Source organism: Cimex lectularius, unplaced genomic scaffold, assembly GCF_000648675.2.
Source record: "Cimex lectularius strain Harlan isolate CLEC.00 unplaced genomic scaffold, Clec_2.1 scaffold40, whole genome shotgun sequence".
Taxonomy (NCBI): Eukaryota; Metazoa; Arthropoda; class Insecta; order Hemiptera; family Cimicidae; genus Cimex; species Cimex lectularius.
The window spans coordinates 1,697,495-1,711,341 of NW_019392652.1; the positions used below are offsets into that span (position 1 = coordinate 1,697,495).

General features: G+C 31.0%; 1 protein-coding gene across 3 annotated transcripts in view; it reads right to left on the bottom strand.

Annotated features, from left to right (window-relative positions):
• Positions 1-360: 360 nt before the first annotated feature.
• The window catches only part of LOC106670115, a 76,262-nt gene continuing 62,775 nt past the window's right edge, over positions 361-13,847 (bottom strand). For all 3 annotated transcript variants that reach the window (XM_024230688.1, XM_024230687.1, XM_014400172.2), the window contains 28 exons: positions 12,836-12,972; positions 12,607-12,775; positions 11,766-11,928; positions 11,427-11,684; positions 11,148-11,368; positions 10,887-11,082; positions 10,648-10,814; positions 10,449-10,577; positions 10,265-10,358; positions 9,969-10,174; positions 9,664-9,888; positions 9,215-9,346; positions 8,949-9,152; positions 5,579-5,743; positions 5,407-5,514; positions 5,212-5,333; positions 3,242-3,410; positions 3,018-3,180; positions 2,502-2,756; positions 2,202-2,422; positions 1,930-2,125; positions 1,702-1,868; positions 1,496-1,624; positions 1,329-1,410; positions 1,040-1,245; positions 752-976; positions 552-686; positions 361-490 (listed from right to left, as the gene is read on the bottom strand). In XM_024230688.1, the coding sequence (XP_024086456.1) occupies positions 443-490; positions 552-686; positions 752-976; positions 1,040-1,245; positions 1,329-1,410; positions 1,496-1,624; positions 1,702-1,868; positions 1,930-2,125; positions 2,202-2,422; positions 2,502-2,756; positions 3,018-3,180; positions 3,242-3,410; positions 5,212-5,333; positions 5,407-5,514; positions 5,579-5,743; positions 8,949-9,152; positions 9,215-9,346; positions 9,664-9,888; positions 9,969-10,174; positions 10,265-10,358; positions 10,449-10,577; positions 10,648-10,814; positions 10,887-11,082; positions 11,148-11,368; positions 11,427-11,684; positions 11,766-11,928; positions 12,607-12,775; positions 12,836-12,972 (4,692 nt within the window). In that variant the 3' untranslated portion in view covers positions 361-442. The remainder of the gene's footprint in view (positions 491-551; positions 687-751; positions 977-1,039; positions 1,246-1,328; positions 1,411-1,495; positions 1,625-1,701; positions 1,869-1,929; positions 2,126-2,201; positions 2,423-2,501; positions 2,757-3,017; positions 3,181-3,241; positions 3,411-5,211; positions 5,334-5,406; positions 5,515-5,578; positions 5,744-8,948; positions 9,153-9,214; positions 9,347-9,663; positions 9,889-9,968; positions 10,175-10,264; positions 10,359-10,448; positions 10,578-10,647; positions 10,815-10,886; positions 11,083-11,147; positions 11,369-11,426; positions 11,685-11,765; positions 11,929-12,606; positions 12,776-12,835; positions 12,973-13,847) is intronic.

A 13,847-nucleotide genomic window follows, 5' to 3' on the forward strand; every position in this document is an offset into this window, starting at 1 on the left:
AACACAATTATAGCCACCAATTAATTTTTTATAACTGTTTAGAGAGTTCTAATTTATAACTTCCACCAGGGTTTTGTTGTTTTTGGTTTTTAATTGTTTGTTTGACATTTACAATACAAAACCATCTTCAGAGGTTGAACTGTGTTTCATTATACCAATTGTATCCTTTTTTTACATTTCTGATAAAATAACAACGAAAAGGTGAAATGCAGAAACACATCTGACAGGCAAAACAGAATAGACAAAGGTTTGTTGGAAATAATTAAGCTAAGTTCATCACATCACGTGTACCACAACTTTTAGAAATATCTACAAACAAGCATTTTTTTCATTTATTTATATTTATTTAATATAATGCCCTCCAATTGTATGTTTTTATTTAAACATGGTTTACAGCATGTTATAAAATATTTGTTTCGTTTTATAACATGGTTGATTATGTTTATGTTTCATAAGGAACTGATTCACGTTCATTGCCCATAGCTGTTTGCTGAAAAATTCATTTAATAAGTTCCTTTTTTCATTGGTTGAGAAATTTTTAAGTTACTTACATTCAAAACTTTTGCACCAGTTTTCTGCAACGCTAGCTTTCCTAGGAATTGCTCCCTTTTCATTTTTAGTTCAACCTTCTTGGGAATGTCTCGTATTAAGCGTTTTGTTAGATATAAAATCCCAAATACAAAATGCTTTAAAGAGAAATGATCAAAATATATATTATCCAAAGAAGTTTTTAATATAATTAAGAAAAAACCTCAAAAATAATTATGAACAGAAATCTCATTGCCAAAATTCGCCAATAGAATACGGTTTTAAATCCATTTCTGTCACGAAAGTCTTGATATCTGCATTCTTTTGTTAAACTGCCTTTTGGAGAATAAGCCAATGTGAAATTTACGTATCCTTTTAAACACCCACTATTGTCATATTGATATACTAATCGTGGGATAAAGTCTGATGTAAATGCTATTAACACTGCCTGCAAAAGTTTTACAAAATCTTTCATGAAATTTGAACTCTAACACAAATACTTTCTACAGACATTGCTGACAACAGCAACGTAAGAAAGAAATTGTAAGATGTGAACCCATATGCCTAATGATTCCGCCCAATGAGGAATGGGCCTTCTTGAATAGCATAAAAATTTTTGTGCATTAATTCGTATTTGAAACAGATTGTTCAAAAGCGCAAATGCTGGAATTAAGGGAAATGCGGCACTAAATATTGTGATAAATCCATACTGCATTACTAAAATAATAGCACAAAATTAATATTTATTTTAATATTGAACACTAATTGTATTTATTAAAAAAAAGTTTCAGATAACATACCCATCTCAAAATATTCATCATAAAGCTTTGGATGGTTTTCTAACTGAAAATCTTGGTCCCAAGTGTTTCCAGAAAACCTCACCTGAAAGGAAATTAATTTTTAGAAATAGCAATCAAAAGTGAAATAATTTGTGTATTATAATGTAATGTTCAATCTGGCAAGCTACCTGTAATTTGGTCCATGGTTTTGTTATTACTGGAGTTAATATTTCCAGACCATTGGTTATTATTTGTTTTCCTACTACAAATACCACAAATTGTATAGTTAAGTCAACAAAGCACCCACCATTACTGCACTAAAAGTTTAAAAATTACATAAATGAAAGATATATTAATTTATACATATTGTATAAGATTTCCATATATAACAAACTTCCTCAAGCCTCATTCCTGCGACTGTTAAATAATTTCCAGGATAGCCAACAAACTTCCCTTTAAAAAACCCTGTGTATATTAGAGGTGAATAATAATTGATGCACTGGAATAAAAATACTTTGAAAATATAGTGATTGTCAAATTGGGTTTGTGTCCTGTGCATTTCTAGAAGATAATTAATTTTAAACTCTTGCAAGACAATTTACATTTGTTAAAACAAACCCACCCCATTTAGTCAGATGGTATGCCATCCAGGTATATAATTTACCCGCCGCTAATATACAAATAATACCAAGAAAATGCTCCGTGAGAGCTGATGTCATGCGTATTAGAGAATTATTTACTCCAATATGTCTTAATGATTTTGATATTAGATTACAAAAGATCCCAACTCCGATCAATAATATAATCATCATGATTATCTAAAAATTATTGTTAAAAATTAAAACATTATAAAAAAAAATTAAAATTAGGATTCTTTTCTCGATAAATGTTTACCATGACATAAAGTAGTACAAATCCTATTACAACTCTGAAAGTGGATATAGATTTAGGAAAAGCTGGTTGCCAGGCCCCAGTAACAGGGTTTTTTTCAACATCGATTGCCTTAACTATAAAATTTGCCATAGGCATTTCAACATCACTCACATATCCTAAACAATTCCACTCGTGTGCTAAACTAGCAGACTTTCTTTTCCAAAATTCAAGAAAAATGATTGCTGAAATAAATAAATTATCTCTAAAAAAGTAATATAGTAAGAATGAAACATGAATAGAATATTAAATTTAGAGACCAACCCCATATAGAAATAAAAATGCAATAAATCACTGTTACGTGATTATCAAAGAAAACAGACAAATATGTGTAAAAACATGTGGAACTCAGTTCCCAGTAGCTACAGCCAGAATTTTCATCACACCCTGGACACATCAAAAATGAGGTACTGTCACATGCTTCTTGTATTATTTTATTATTTTTGGAAGCGATAAATCCATACATAAATGAACAAATTCCAACTAACGAAGCAGGAACTAGCCATACTGTATAAAATCCTGTAAATCAAATTATATAATTCATATCATTAAAACTATTTTAAGTCTTAAACGATTGAGATTTTTAATTATTATCATTATTTTTCTATTTCTTGTTTGGCAACAAAAAATTCTAATTTTAATTGTATGATTTCATTAAACCACTCCAATCAGACACAAGAAACTGTGTTTATATCTCAAAGAAAACTAATTTTAATATAAATACCTAAATATACAAAATTACTGTATCAGATAGTTTCAAAAGATTATTCAAATGTTCACCTAGCCATTCAAAATAAAGGGTAACTTTTTCTCCAAAATATTCTCTTATGTGTTCAGTGGGTTGAAGTGTGAAAAAGCATTTCCACCTTGCCCAATAGTAGTACAGAATTTGCCTTTTGTTCCATATACTGCGGTCTGATTTAAGATCTGCTAGGTAAGGCCCCTAAAAGCAAGTAAAAACAAAAGAAAAAAATATCTTCCACTAGGAAGTTTAAAAAAAATACATCGTGAGGTGGATATCCAGCAGAAATAGCCTTTTCCTTTATCAACCTGTCAAGACCGATTTCATACTTTTTCTTGTTCCCATAAATTAGAGTTCTTACGATTTCATCAACAACTCTTATCCGCTGTGTTTCTTTGAAAAATGTATTTTGATTATCACTTCCCAAAAAACTGAAAAAATATAATTGATTAAACTTACTCAATTTAAAATAATTTCAATACAACTAGACAACAGAAAAAAAAAACTGTTCTTAGTGATTTTTAAATAACTGCAAATTAAAGCAAAGGAATCCAAGAAAAAAAGGAATTATGTACTATATTAACTAGTTTTACAAAATAAATAGTCTGATCAAAGCAGCCATAGATTAAGAATTAAATTATTTTTAAAAATTGAACAATTAATGTTATTTATTAATCAAATAGTCTTTAGTATTGTGTGATGTTTAGTGGGCACTCTCAACACGACAGAGAAGAATGACACTTCTATATGGAAAACAAACACTGTGAGCCTTGTAGATCGAAAAGTTAGCACGATAAAGAAAATGTTTTTCTAAAGCCTACGTCACACCAGACCACATCTCACTATCTCCAAATAGTCTTTAGTATGTTTACAGATTAGCTCCTACAACGAAACTGTTCAATGACTTTCTGAATAATTTAACTAAATCTCACTATTTATACTCACTATACTCACTGACAGAAAAAATAAAAAAAATAGTATAAATTATACAAGTAAACGTATTAAAAAAACATAAATATATAAAAAGTTGTTATTTTATTGTTGTTGTCAGTTAAACATTGAATGCATGTGGCTCTTTTGCACCGGATGGAAAAGGTTTATTATCAGCGTCGACTTGTGACTGATGTCTCCCATACTTGGATGTTATGGATATTGCAGTAGTGCACTGCTACTAATAGTTCTTTTCATACTACACAATCTTTTTGTCAGCTACAGTCCAATGGCTGCGTCGATTTTGAATAATGCACCTTGGGAAAAGAGAATTTTGAACCAAGAAAATCATATGAAAATAGAGGAAAAGTGAAGTATCTGGTGGTGACAGTGAAGATATCAAGAACTAACCAACCAAAGTTTTGGTTCATCTCGGAAACAAAGAAAAGCCGATCCATTATAGCTAAAGATGTTGGAGGATCTTGAAAGTGATAAACCAACTAGGCATATGCCTTTTTTATTAGAAGTTTTTTTGTTTGTTTTGTATGGGTTGAAGTAAGTGATATTAAACATTACGGACCTAAATCTGCTTCTTTGTCTTCTTTTCAATCTCTTTAGTCTAATGTGTGTTCCGATTACCACCTTCCCAACTCCAATATTTCCAAATGTCACAGGATCATCCACTACCAAAGCTATAGTTGCTCAATATTACTAAAATTTTAGTACTACCCAACACCTAATCGAAGATCTCAAATATGTGGATTCAGTCAAGCTCTGGTGGTTTTTCAGTTATTCCAGTGTCACAGTAAACATTCAAATACATTAAATGCAATTTCTCAGCTTGTAAATACCATTGAATGTTGTCTTTCAGCCGACACTGCAGTTTAAAGTAGGATGAAACAGTCTTATGAAAATAATTATAAAAATTGTTTTCATAACATCCTAATTTTTCAGAGACCTACTAATTTCTTCTTTGGGTTTTTGGATGTACCTAATAAATGCGACTAGATATTATTTTCAATCTTGTAAATGTACAATAATCAAAGAGCAGTACTGAAACAACAACAGAAAAATGTTGTTGAGTAAATGCACTAAGACTAAACTATCATTCTACTAAAAGAATGTAATGTGGGATATAAATAATTTCATAAACATTATAATTCATAAAAGTTTAGCTAATATTTCGTTTTCTTCTGAATGCAATATTTTTCAACATATTTAAAAATCATGTTTTGATAACATAATTATAAAAATGGTTCTATATCATTTTTTATAAAGCTAATAATTACAATAATTACTTACCTGTCTATTTTTTCAGCTCTAAATATAGTAGTGTAAAACTGAACAGGTTTATTTGGTGCATTGTTGCGAAAGCAATGGCAAAAAACTTTTCCTAAGAATGTCTGAGGAGTATCATCCTTTACCTATGTTACAAAAATAAAATATTACATAACATTTTGAATATACAGTTTTAAAATTATTTTGAAATAGTATTACCATAAGTGGAGCTCTCATACTGAGATATTCCGCAACATGGCAGAGAACGCTCCATTCTGCAAAAATTTTGACAAAGCATATAGTTTTCTCCGAGACAGAAACCCTTTCCTTTAATTTAAAACATGTCAATTAAATACACCGCAAGTAAATTACTGTTGATGACAGCTCATACCTTTTCTAGGGAAAGCCCAAGATTTTCTAATTTCGATAGAAAAGCCTCCCTATTGTCCGCCTTAGTTGACTTCTTTGATCCTTGGACCTTTGGAGTTTCCTCATATACTATAATGTAATCAATTTTTTTGTGCCCATCTCTAAACATGACTGTCGCCTCTACTCTCTAGTCAAAGAGACAACATTGAATAAACTTTTTTTGTTTCACAAACAAAAAAAGAACTGCTTTAGTGCTTTAGTATTCTATTTGTATCACCTTTTTATTATAATGATTAAAAAATAACAGCTGATTTATTATAACTTTTTAAATAAAATAGTAGTTATTTTTTTTGGATAAACTGTACTATTTATTCAATAGAACAAAAATGTAACTTTACTTAACAGTTAAGCATTATCATGATATTCTTTTATAAGTTCACAAAATATCAAGCAATTTTAGAGGTCTGTCAGCATTGTCTTTGTTCTGATGGCAAATTTATTGTAGGTTTTTCTTTTTAAATCAAAGAACTTTTGAATAGATTTAATTCAATTGTTGGGACAAATCGCACACCTAGAGAGAAGAATTTGTTAAGTTACTTAGCCGTGAAATATACAGCTGTGAGACAGTACCTAATTATAATTATGCAATTAAACAATGAATTATACTATTGTAAAAAATGTGATGTATGCTAATTTTTATAGATGCCAATATCAAATCCCCCCTGACACAAATTTTTCATTTTAAAAAAAATTGTGTATAATTAATTGAGTAGATGCCAATATGATTAAATATACATACATAAAAAATTTATTCTTTTATCTCTGCATTGAAAACTATGCATCCACTTTTGTAGACCGAGGAGGGCTCACATTCTCTGAACCTCTATCTGAAGGAGCCAAAGGGAAGAAAAGTGATAGCATTATTAAAGGTCAGTCAATGGTCAATTTGGGTGCTCATGGAGACCCTCCTGAAAATGTTTCACTTGCTGCTGTGGTCAAATTTCAGGGTTTAATCGATTATTCTTAAACTCCAAAAATGTGCTGGTTCTACTTCAAGTGTCCTTCAAGCGGCCTCTCGTGTGTTTAGAACAAGCCCTTTAGCAAGCCTGTGCTGCGAGCTGGGAGTGCTGCTGATTGAACTTGGGAGAGAACAACTATCCCTTGACTATGCAGGTGGGATATCTATTTTGCCAGTACTGCCGATTATGTGAATCCCTTCAGACCTGGATGCGACCACTGGGAAAATACTTGGGTGAAGCCTTAGGGAGGGTCAGGAGCATACTGGGAAAGGTACTCCAGCTTGGCAATTGGCCAACTTTGCTCCTTCTAGCTCTCATCTGAGATGATCTTGCTGTGTAGGCCATCTTGTGGTGGCTCTCACTGCACTGTGTTTACACTTTGGAATTGTTTGCAATTTTGAATGTTTTGGGTTAATGTGAGGACCACCAGTAGAGTACCAACACTCTGAGCATGGTTATTGCTGCCAGGGAAAGATCCTCTGAAGAGCTCTCAATTGGAGCATCTTGATAAAACAGGGATGGTTATCTGGTCCAGAAACCTGAATCTGGAGGGATTAAAGTAATGATCTGGCCTTCTGATGCTAAAAATGCACTAAAGCATATGCTCAGAAGAAAATGGTAGTGTCAATGGGTCAGATGGGCAGAAAAGCTCTTATGTATCAAAAACACAGTTGATAGATGGCCCTCAGAGAATCTGAATCGTAGAAGAGGGACCAAATTAAGAATAGGCCATGGTTTCAAACTTTTCAGCCAAAGCCTGTGCATGTGTTTGGTGATAATTGAAAATTTCTTGGTTCCATAAAGAGAGCAAGTAGGAATGCCATCCGCTTGTGCCAGAGCATGGCAGCAAATAATTGGGTCCTCATGTGTTGTCTCATTCTGATGTATAATGTAAAATGAAAAATTACTTTCAGTGATTGAGTATACAGGTAATAAAAATATATGGACAAAAGAAAATATTAAACTTAACAATTAATATTTATTTACAATGTTAAATATTCAGTATTTACATAAACATAACAACCCTAGCCTATTTAACTTTGGAATCATATTTATATCACAGTTTCTCCATGCAAAGCAACAATTTTATTACAATCATTTGAAGTTATATATAGAAAATTAATGGACTTTAAACAAATACATTTTTCTATCATAAAAATAAAGCGTTATAAAGACTTATCAAACAACTCATATAAATGTAGAAAACAAACTTTGGAAGAACGTAAATGAATTGGAGATATGTTTTCATTTATTACTAAAGACAGATAAAAAAGAAGACAACGATAATTTAATGTGGCATATCCTAAATAGAGCCTCTCTTTATTTGAGTATTACCTGCCTACAAAAGACCCATGTATACAAACATTTTAATTAAACTTATAAAAGTAGAGTTTAGATTTTAGAAAAAGGATGCTTAATGTTATGAAGTTATGAAGTTAAAACACACCGATCAAATCATTTTTTGAAAAGTGAAAAAATTCATACACTAGTTTAGTAATTATGTTAGAATTAAGTTAAACATCCCTTAAAGATTTATCTTATAGACCATTTATCTTATACCAATACAAATTGAAACATTTGAACTTTTTCATTTATTTTTTTTTACTTCTACACTTCCATTTACTATTATTTATAAGCTATATCTTTTCTGTAGATTATTATTTAATATGGAGTAATGACTTGTAGTTTTGTCATTTGGGGATGGAAAACAACAGAAATAATTATTAAAACAAGAGAAGGTGGGTTGAAAAAATGAATTATTTTAAACAACCAAAGCAAAACAGCAAAATTATTCTTATAAACAAGTCTGAGTAATGCACTGATGAAATGTGAAATGCATTCAAAACAAATTTTGGAATAAGCAATGTTAAAACATGTCATATATGTTAAACTTCCAAAAGAAAACATTAAAACTGAATTAAGTATTAAGTATTTTTAATCATTGCTAATTTCTTCATGCATAATGATTATTCACTAAATAGCTAATTAGACAACTGATGCTATTATTTTAAGGCTAAGAATAAAGTTTAAAAGGGAACAATTGAAGAATGATGAATTGTAATTAAGTATAAATTATTGTGCAAGTTCTCCTAGTACGTAAATATCACAATGATTTAATTTAACAATAAAAATGATCATTTTCATTTTTTATCATTTTAATTTAGTATACAAAAACAAATTGGCTGACTCTTTTATTAGCACCATTATATTCGTAATTTTAACCTGTTAAACTTCATAACCTCAAAAATCTCATCTTTTAATTTAATATATAAAAAATAAATATTTTAAAACGTTTCAAAATGAAAGTTTGTGTCATGAGCTCAGTCTTTTATACTTGTCTTTTTTATTTGGTATTTCAGACTGGAAGTCTACCATTGTGTATGATTTTCTGGGTGGGTTCAGCTCTGGTGACTGAGAATTCTCATTTATCGTCTGTTCGCTGCGGTTGACGACTGAAATATTGGATGAGCCAGGCTGCGGTTGAGCATCATTGTCACTGCCGAGCTCAGCTGTTAAGTCTAGAACCATTTTCCTAGATCTTTCCCTTTCCTCCATGTCTTCTATCCCAGCTGCTACCTATAACATCATTAATTTATTTTTCATTTTGTTTTTTATTTTAATTTTTTGTAATTTATTACCTTCATGATTGTGTCGGAATCCTGTAGGGCCTGTTTTGCTAAAAACCGTTCACGTTTTATTTTCAGCTCAAGGCTCTCTGGAATATCTGGAACCATTACATCAATAAGCCTGCAGATCCCAAACACAACATGCTAAAACAATAAAAAAATAAATAAAAAATATATATTTTAATTAAATGGAAATATTCTTAATTAGTAAAACGCAATTGAAAAAATAAAATTTATTTAACAATTAATAAGACTGATAGACCAACCAGCAAGGGTAGGCAGACCAAAATGAAAATACAATTACACTTTTTCCATTTTCAAATATAATAATTGTGTTTTTTATTTACAGATGAAAGCTTTAATCAAGTTTCATTCTTCAAAAAATTGAAATATGTTTTGTGAAATTTGTACGTAATAAATTAATTCTTGCATCTAGGAAAATATTTGAACTATTTACTTGCCTCAAAAACAATCACAAATGATAATTGAACAGCTAATAATCGCCAGAAAAAGGGGGTGAGATTTCCTTCATTGTCTCTCAAACCTCGGTATCTACATCTCTGCTTTAATGTCCCATTTGGCGAAAACGCCAATGTAAAGTTTATGTATCCTTCTAAATTCCAGTCGTAGTCATACTGGTACACAATTTTTGGAAGAAATTCTGAAGTGAAGGCTATTAAAAAACCCTGTGCAATACATAATTATAAACAAAACGTATCTCCGAGGTTCAATCATCGCAGAACTAAATAATAATTTAAATACTAACATTGCTAATTACAGCTAAGTGAGCTAGCATATTTAATATCGTAAACCATATTCCAATATTTTCTGCCCTTTCAGCTACTGTTCTTCTTGTTTCACAAACAAACTTTTGAGCATCTAATCTAATTTCAACCCAATTATTTAATAGTGCAAATAAGGGGGCAAGAGGAAATGCAGCTACAAATATAGTGATGAATCCAAATTGCAATACTGTAAAAAGCGAACAGTTCATAAAGTAAATCTATAACTAGGATAGTTCTGAACTATAATTATTTAGAATCAACTATTTCTTCACTTTACCCATTTCCAAGTATTCCTCAAATAGCCCCTCATTGTCAACCAACTGATAATCCTCCTCCCACCTCAATCTTTTCTTTTTCTTTGTTAATTTGACCTAAAAAATTTTATAACATACATTTAAATGTATCATAAATATTTAAAATATTGCAAATAATTTAAAAAGTTCATAAAAAATGAAACCAACCTTTCTGTTGTGCCACCAAGCTTTAAACTTTGGAAGTAATATTTCTTGAGCATTATTTATCATTTGTTTGCCTATCATAATGACTGCAAGCTGCTGGGATAACTCAATTAGACATCCACCTGCACTACACTAAATTTAGAACGTTATTATAAAACTTTTTCATATTCAATTGATTTCTAATCGTATTTTTACTACTTACATCTTCATTTCTCAACCTTAATATCAGCGTGTAGTTTCCAGGATATCCGACAAATCTCCCTTTGAAAAATGCTATGTAAAAGATGGAAGAATAAAAATTAACAAACTGGAAAAGAAATACTTTGAATGTCAAGTTATCGTCGAATTCTGTCTGTGTTCGGTGCATTTCTGAAAACAGAGATCATATTAATTTCTTAAACATAAATGCAAAAACAAAAAAACGAATCATTTTGTTTATACCCCAAGATGTTAGCCGGTATGCCAAGTTTTCATACACTCTGCTCATACCCATAATTATAAACAGGTTAACCACTGCACCAGACATGTTTGCTATTGCTTGTGCTTGAGAGCGAAATGTCGCATTTTGAAAAAGAGGTATTGATACAAGTACCCTGTATATAATTACAGCTACTATAAAAATGATTACCAAAGCAATCTAGAAGGAAGATGTATTATCAGTGAGCTATAAATGCTAAAATTAAGAAAAATATGCTAGCTAACCATGATAAAAATAATTCCTATTCCTGCTGCAACTCTCTTATGCCTCTGGGATTTTGGAAACGAAGGCTCTTGAATGCCTGTCACTGGGTTTCTTTCCTGGAAAGGTGCTTTTGCTGCAAATTCTGGACGTGGCCTTTCAATTTCATCTTGGAAGCCCATGCAATCCCAGTGATGTGCTAGAGATGCTGATTTTCTCTTCCAGTACTCCAGAAATGTTACAGCTAAAATTTTATAAATATTAAATTGGTTTTAACGTTTTTTTTGAGAAAAAAGCCTTACCCCAGAATGAGACAAAAACTGCATAAAATACTGTAAGAGGATGGTCAAAAAGGTAGGCCAGTTTTGCATAGCCGCATATATCGCTTAGATCCCAATACTTGCAACCTATATTTTCATCACATAAAGGGCACATGAGAAAAGAGCCATGGCTTTCACACACCTCTTTGGCAATTTTATTTGAGTGCATTGTTGCGATGCCGTACAAAAATACAAGGACACCAACTATTGCTGCAGGAAGAAGCCATCCGGTGTAAAAACCTGCAATAAAAGTCAATTATTCAATTTTAACATTCCAATCTGGTAGGAGTGTTACTGAAGTAAAACAATATACTTACTTACCAAGCCAGGCAAAATAAATGGCGATTTTTTCACCAAAATATTCTCTGATATGGTCAAGTGGCTGGTACTTGTACCAGCAACCCCATCTTGCCCAATATTGATACAGGACCTGCCGCCGATTCATTAAATCTTTATGGATATTGCCTTTCACTTCATATGAACCCTAAGATATATAACCAAAAACATTTCAGTATTCTAAAAATGTGTTTCTTAGTGACCTGTTTTTCACAATTTGTTGAAGTCGTGAGGAGCGGTCAAGAATGAGGTAGTTTAGAAAAACACCTTTTTCATTTTTTTGCCATTTCGACCTTTATTCGGGTCATCTTCAGGGCCTGGGTAAATTAAACATATTATGATCGAAAAAAAACAATCTAAGTTGTAAATATAAATTTGAACCAAGTATTTCATACAAATTCATGAATTTACAACACTCACACAAAACTAATATGACACCACAAGAATAGCACCACATATTATGTGAGTTTGAAATACTTGGTTCAAAGTTTATATTTATGTCTTAAATTGTATTTTTCTAATCAACATATACTTTATAATTTACCCAGGCCCTGAAGATGACCCAAATAAAGGTCAAAATGTTGGCAAACAAATGAAAAAAGAATGAAAAAAGTGTTTTTCTAAACTATCTCATTCTTGACCGCTCCTCACGTTTTCAACAAATTCTAAAAATGGATATAATATAGTTTTTTTTATGAGAAATTTTTTATCAACAATAAAAAGAGCTTTTATTAGAAATATTTATGGGGCTACAATAAATTGTACTATCATGATTAATAGTTGCAGAATAAATCAAGCCTTAAAATTTTAATTTACATGTGCTTACATCATGTAAGGGAAAAGCCGAGGAAAAGACTCCTTCCTCAATTAGCCTTCCAATTCCAATCTCGCCTTTCTTTTTCTTCCCAAACACCGCAGTTGATAGAATTTCATAGACTATTCTACTTCTCTGGGTATCAGAAAAAAATGATTCATGATTTTCATGCCCTAAAAACCTGTGAAAGTGTAAGTTATTATAACACATCATGGTGTTAAAATCAATAATGTTGCCTTACCTATCAATCTTTGAGTTCCTGAAAGGACAAGTATAGTAATGTTTTGGTTCATTAGGCACATCCTGATCCATTATGTTTGGAAGCCTTATTTTATGCAGAATATCTGCTGACCAGTTCATTGACGGCCTCGGATACAACTGAAATACCAAAGACAAGTTCAACAATTTGGAATAATTTTTTTAATGCTAATTCTATTGCACTTTCTAACACATAAGCTTGCTTTAAATAGCTCCAGCCTGTTGTTGGTACCATTGTTTTTTCAGGCGTAGTTATCACAATGAGACACATTACTAATCTCACAAAACCAGCATAATGCAGATTTGCTTTTGGTATAAAGGCGATTTGTTAACAAATGGAATGCATCAAAATGAAATTTAAAAAAAGCGCAAAATAATTATGGACGTAAAATAAAATAGAAATTATACGTGTACACTTAAACATATAAAGATAACAAATATTTCAGCAAATTTCTGAAATATATCTAGGGGTCTGACTGTAAACCAACAAAACAGATCAAAATAAAACTTATTGAGAAAAGTATTCAATTTTTTCTCATTTCTCTCCAAACAGTAATATAGAGTATAAAATATATGCATATTCTCTTAAGTTACAGGTTGGTGCATTTTTTGATGGATCATAAGAAAAACAATGCTCCACCTGCTAAAATGGTCACTGGTAAAAATTTTTAATTAAAGCAAATCTTTTGTTATATGCTGAAATAATTTAATTATAATTTGACAATGTAAAAGCTAGAATAAATCAATATTTAAATAAAGACACAAAATCCACTATAAGATATGAAAATGTATGTTCTCTCCTAAATTAAAAACAAAATATAAAAGCATTTCTAAAGTTAAAAAAAAAGAAGAGAAGATTAATGTTATTAAGATGAATGTAGTCAAATGAGGTGTTCAAAGAAAGGCAGAAAACATTGGAATATGGTTTATGGCATTAAATTTCCTAGCTCACTTAGCTGTAATTAGCAAGGTTAGTGTTTAAATTATTATTTATG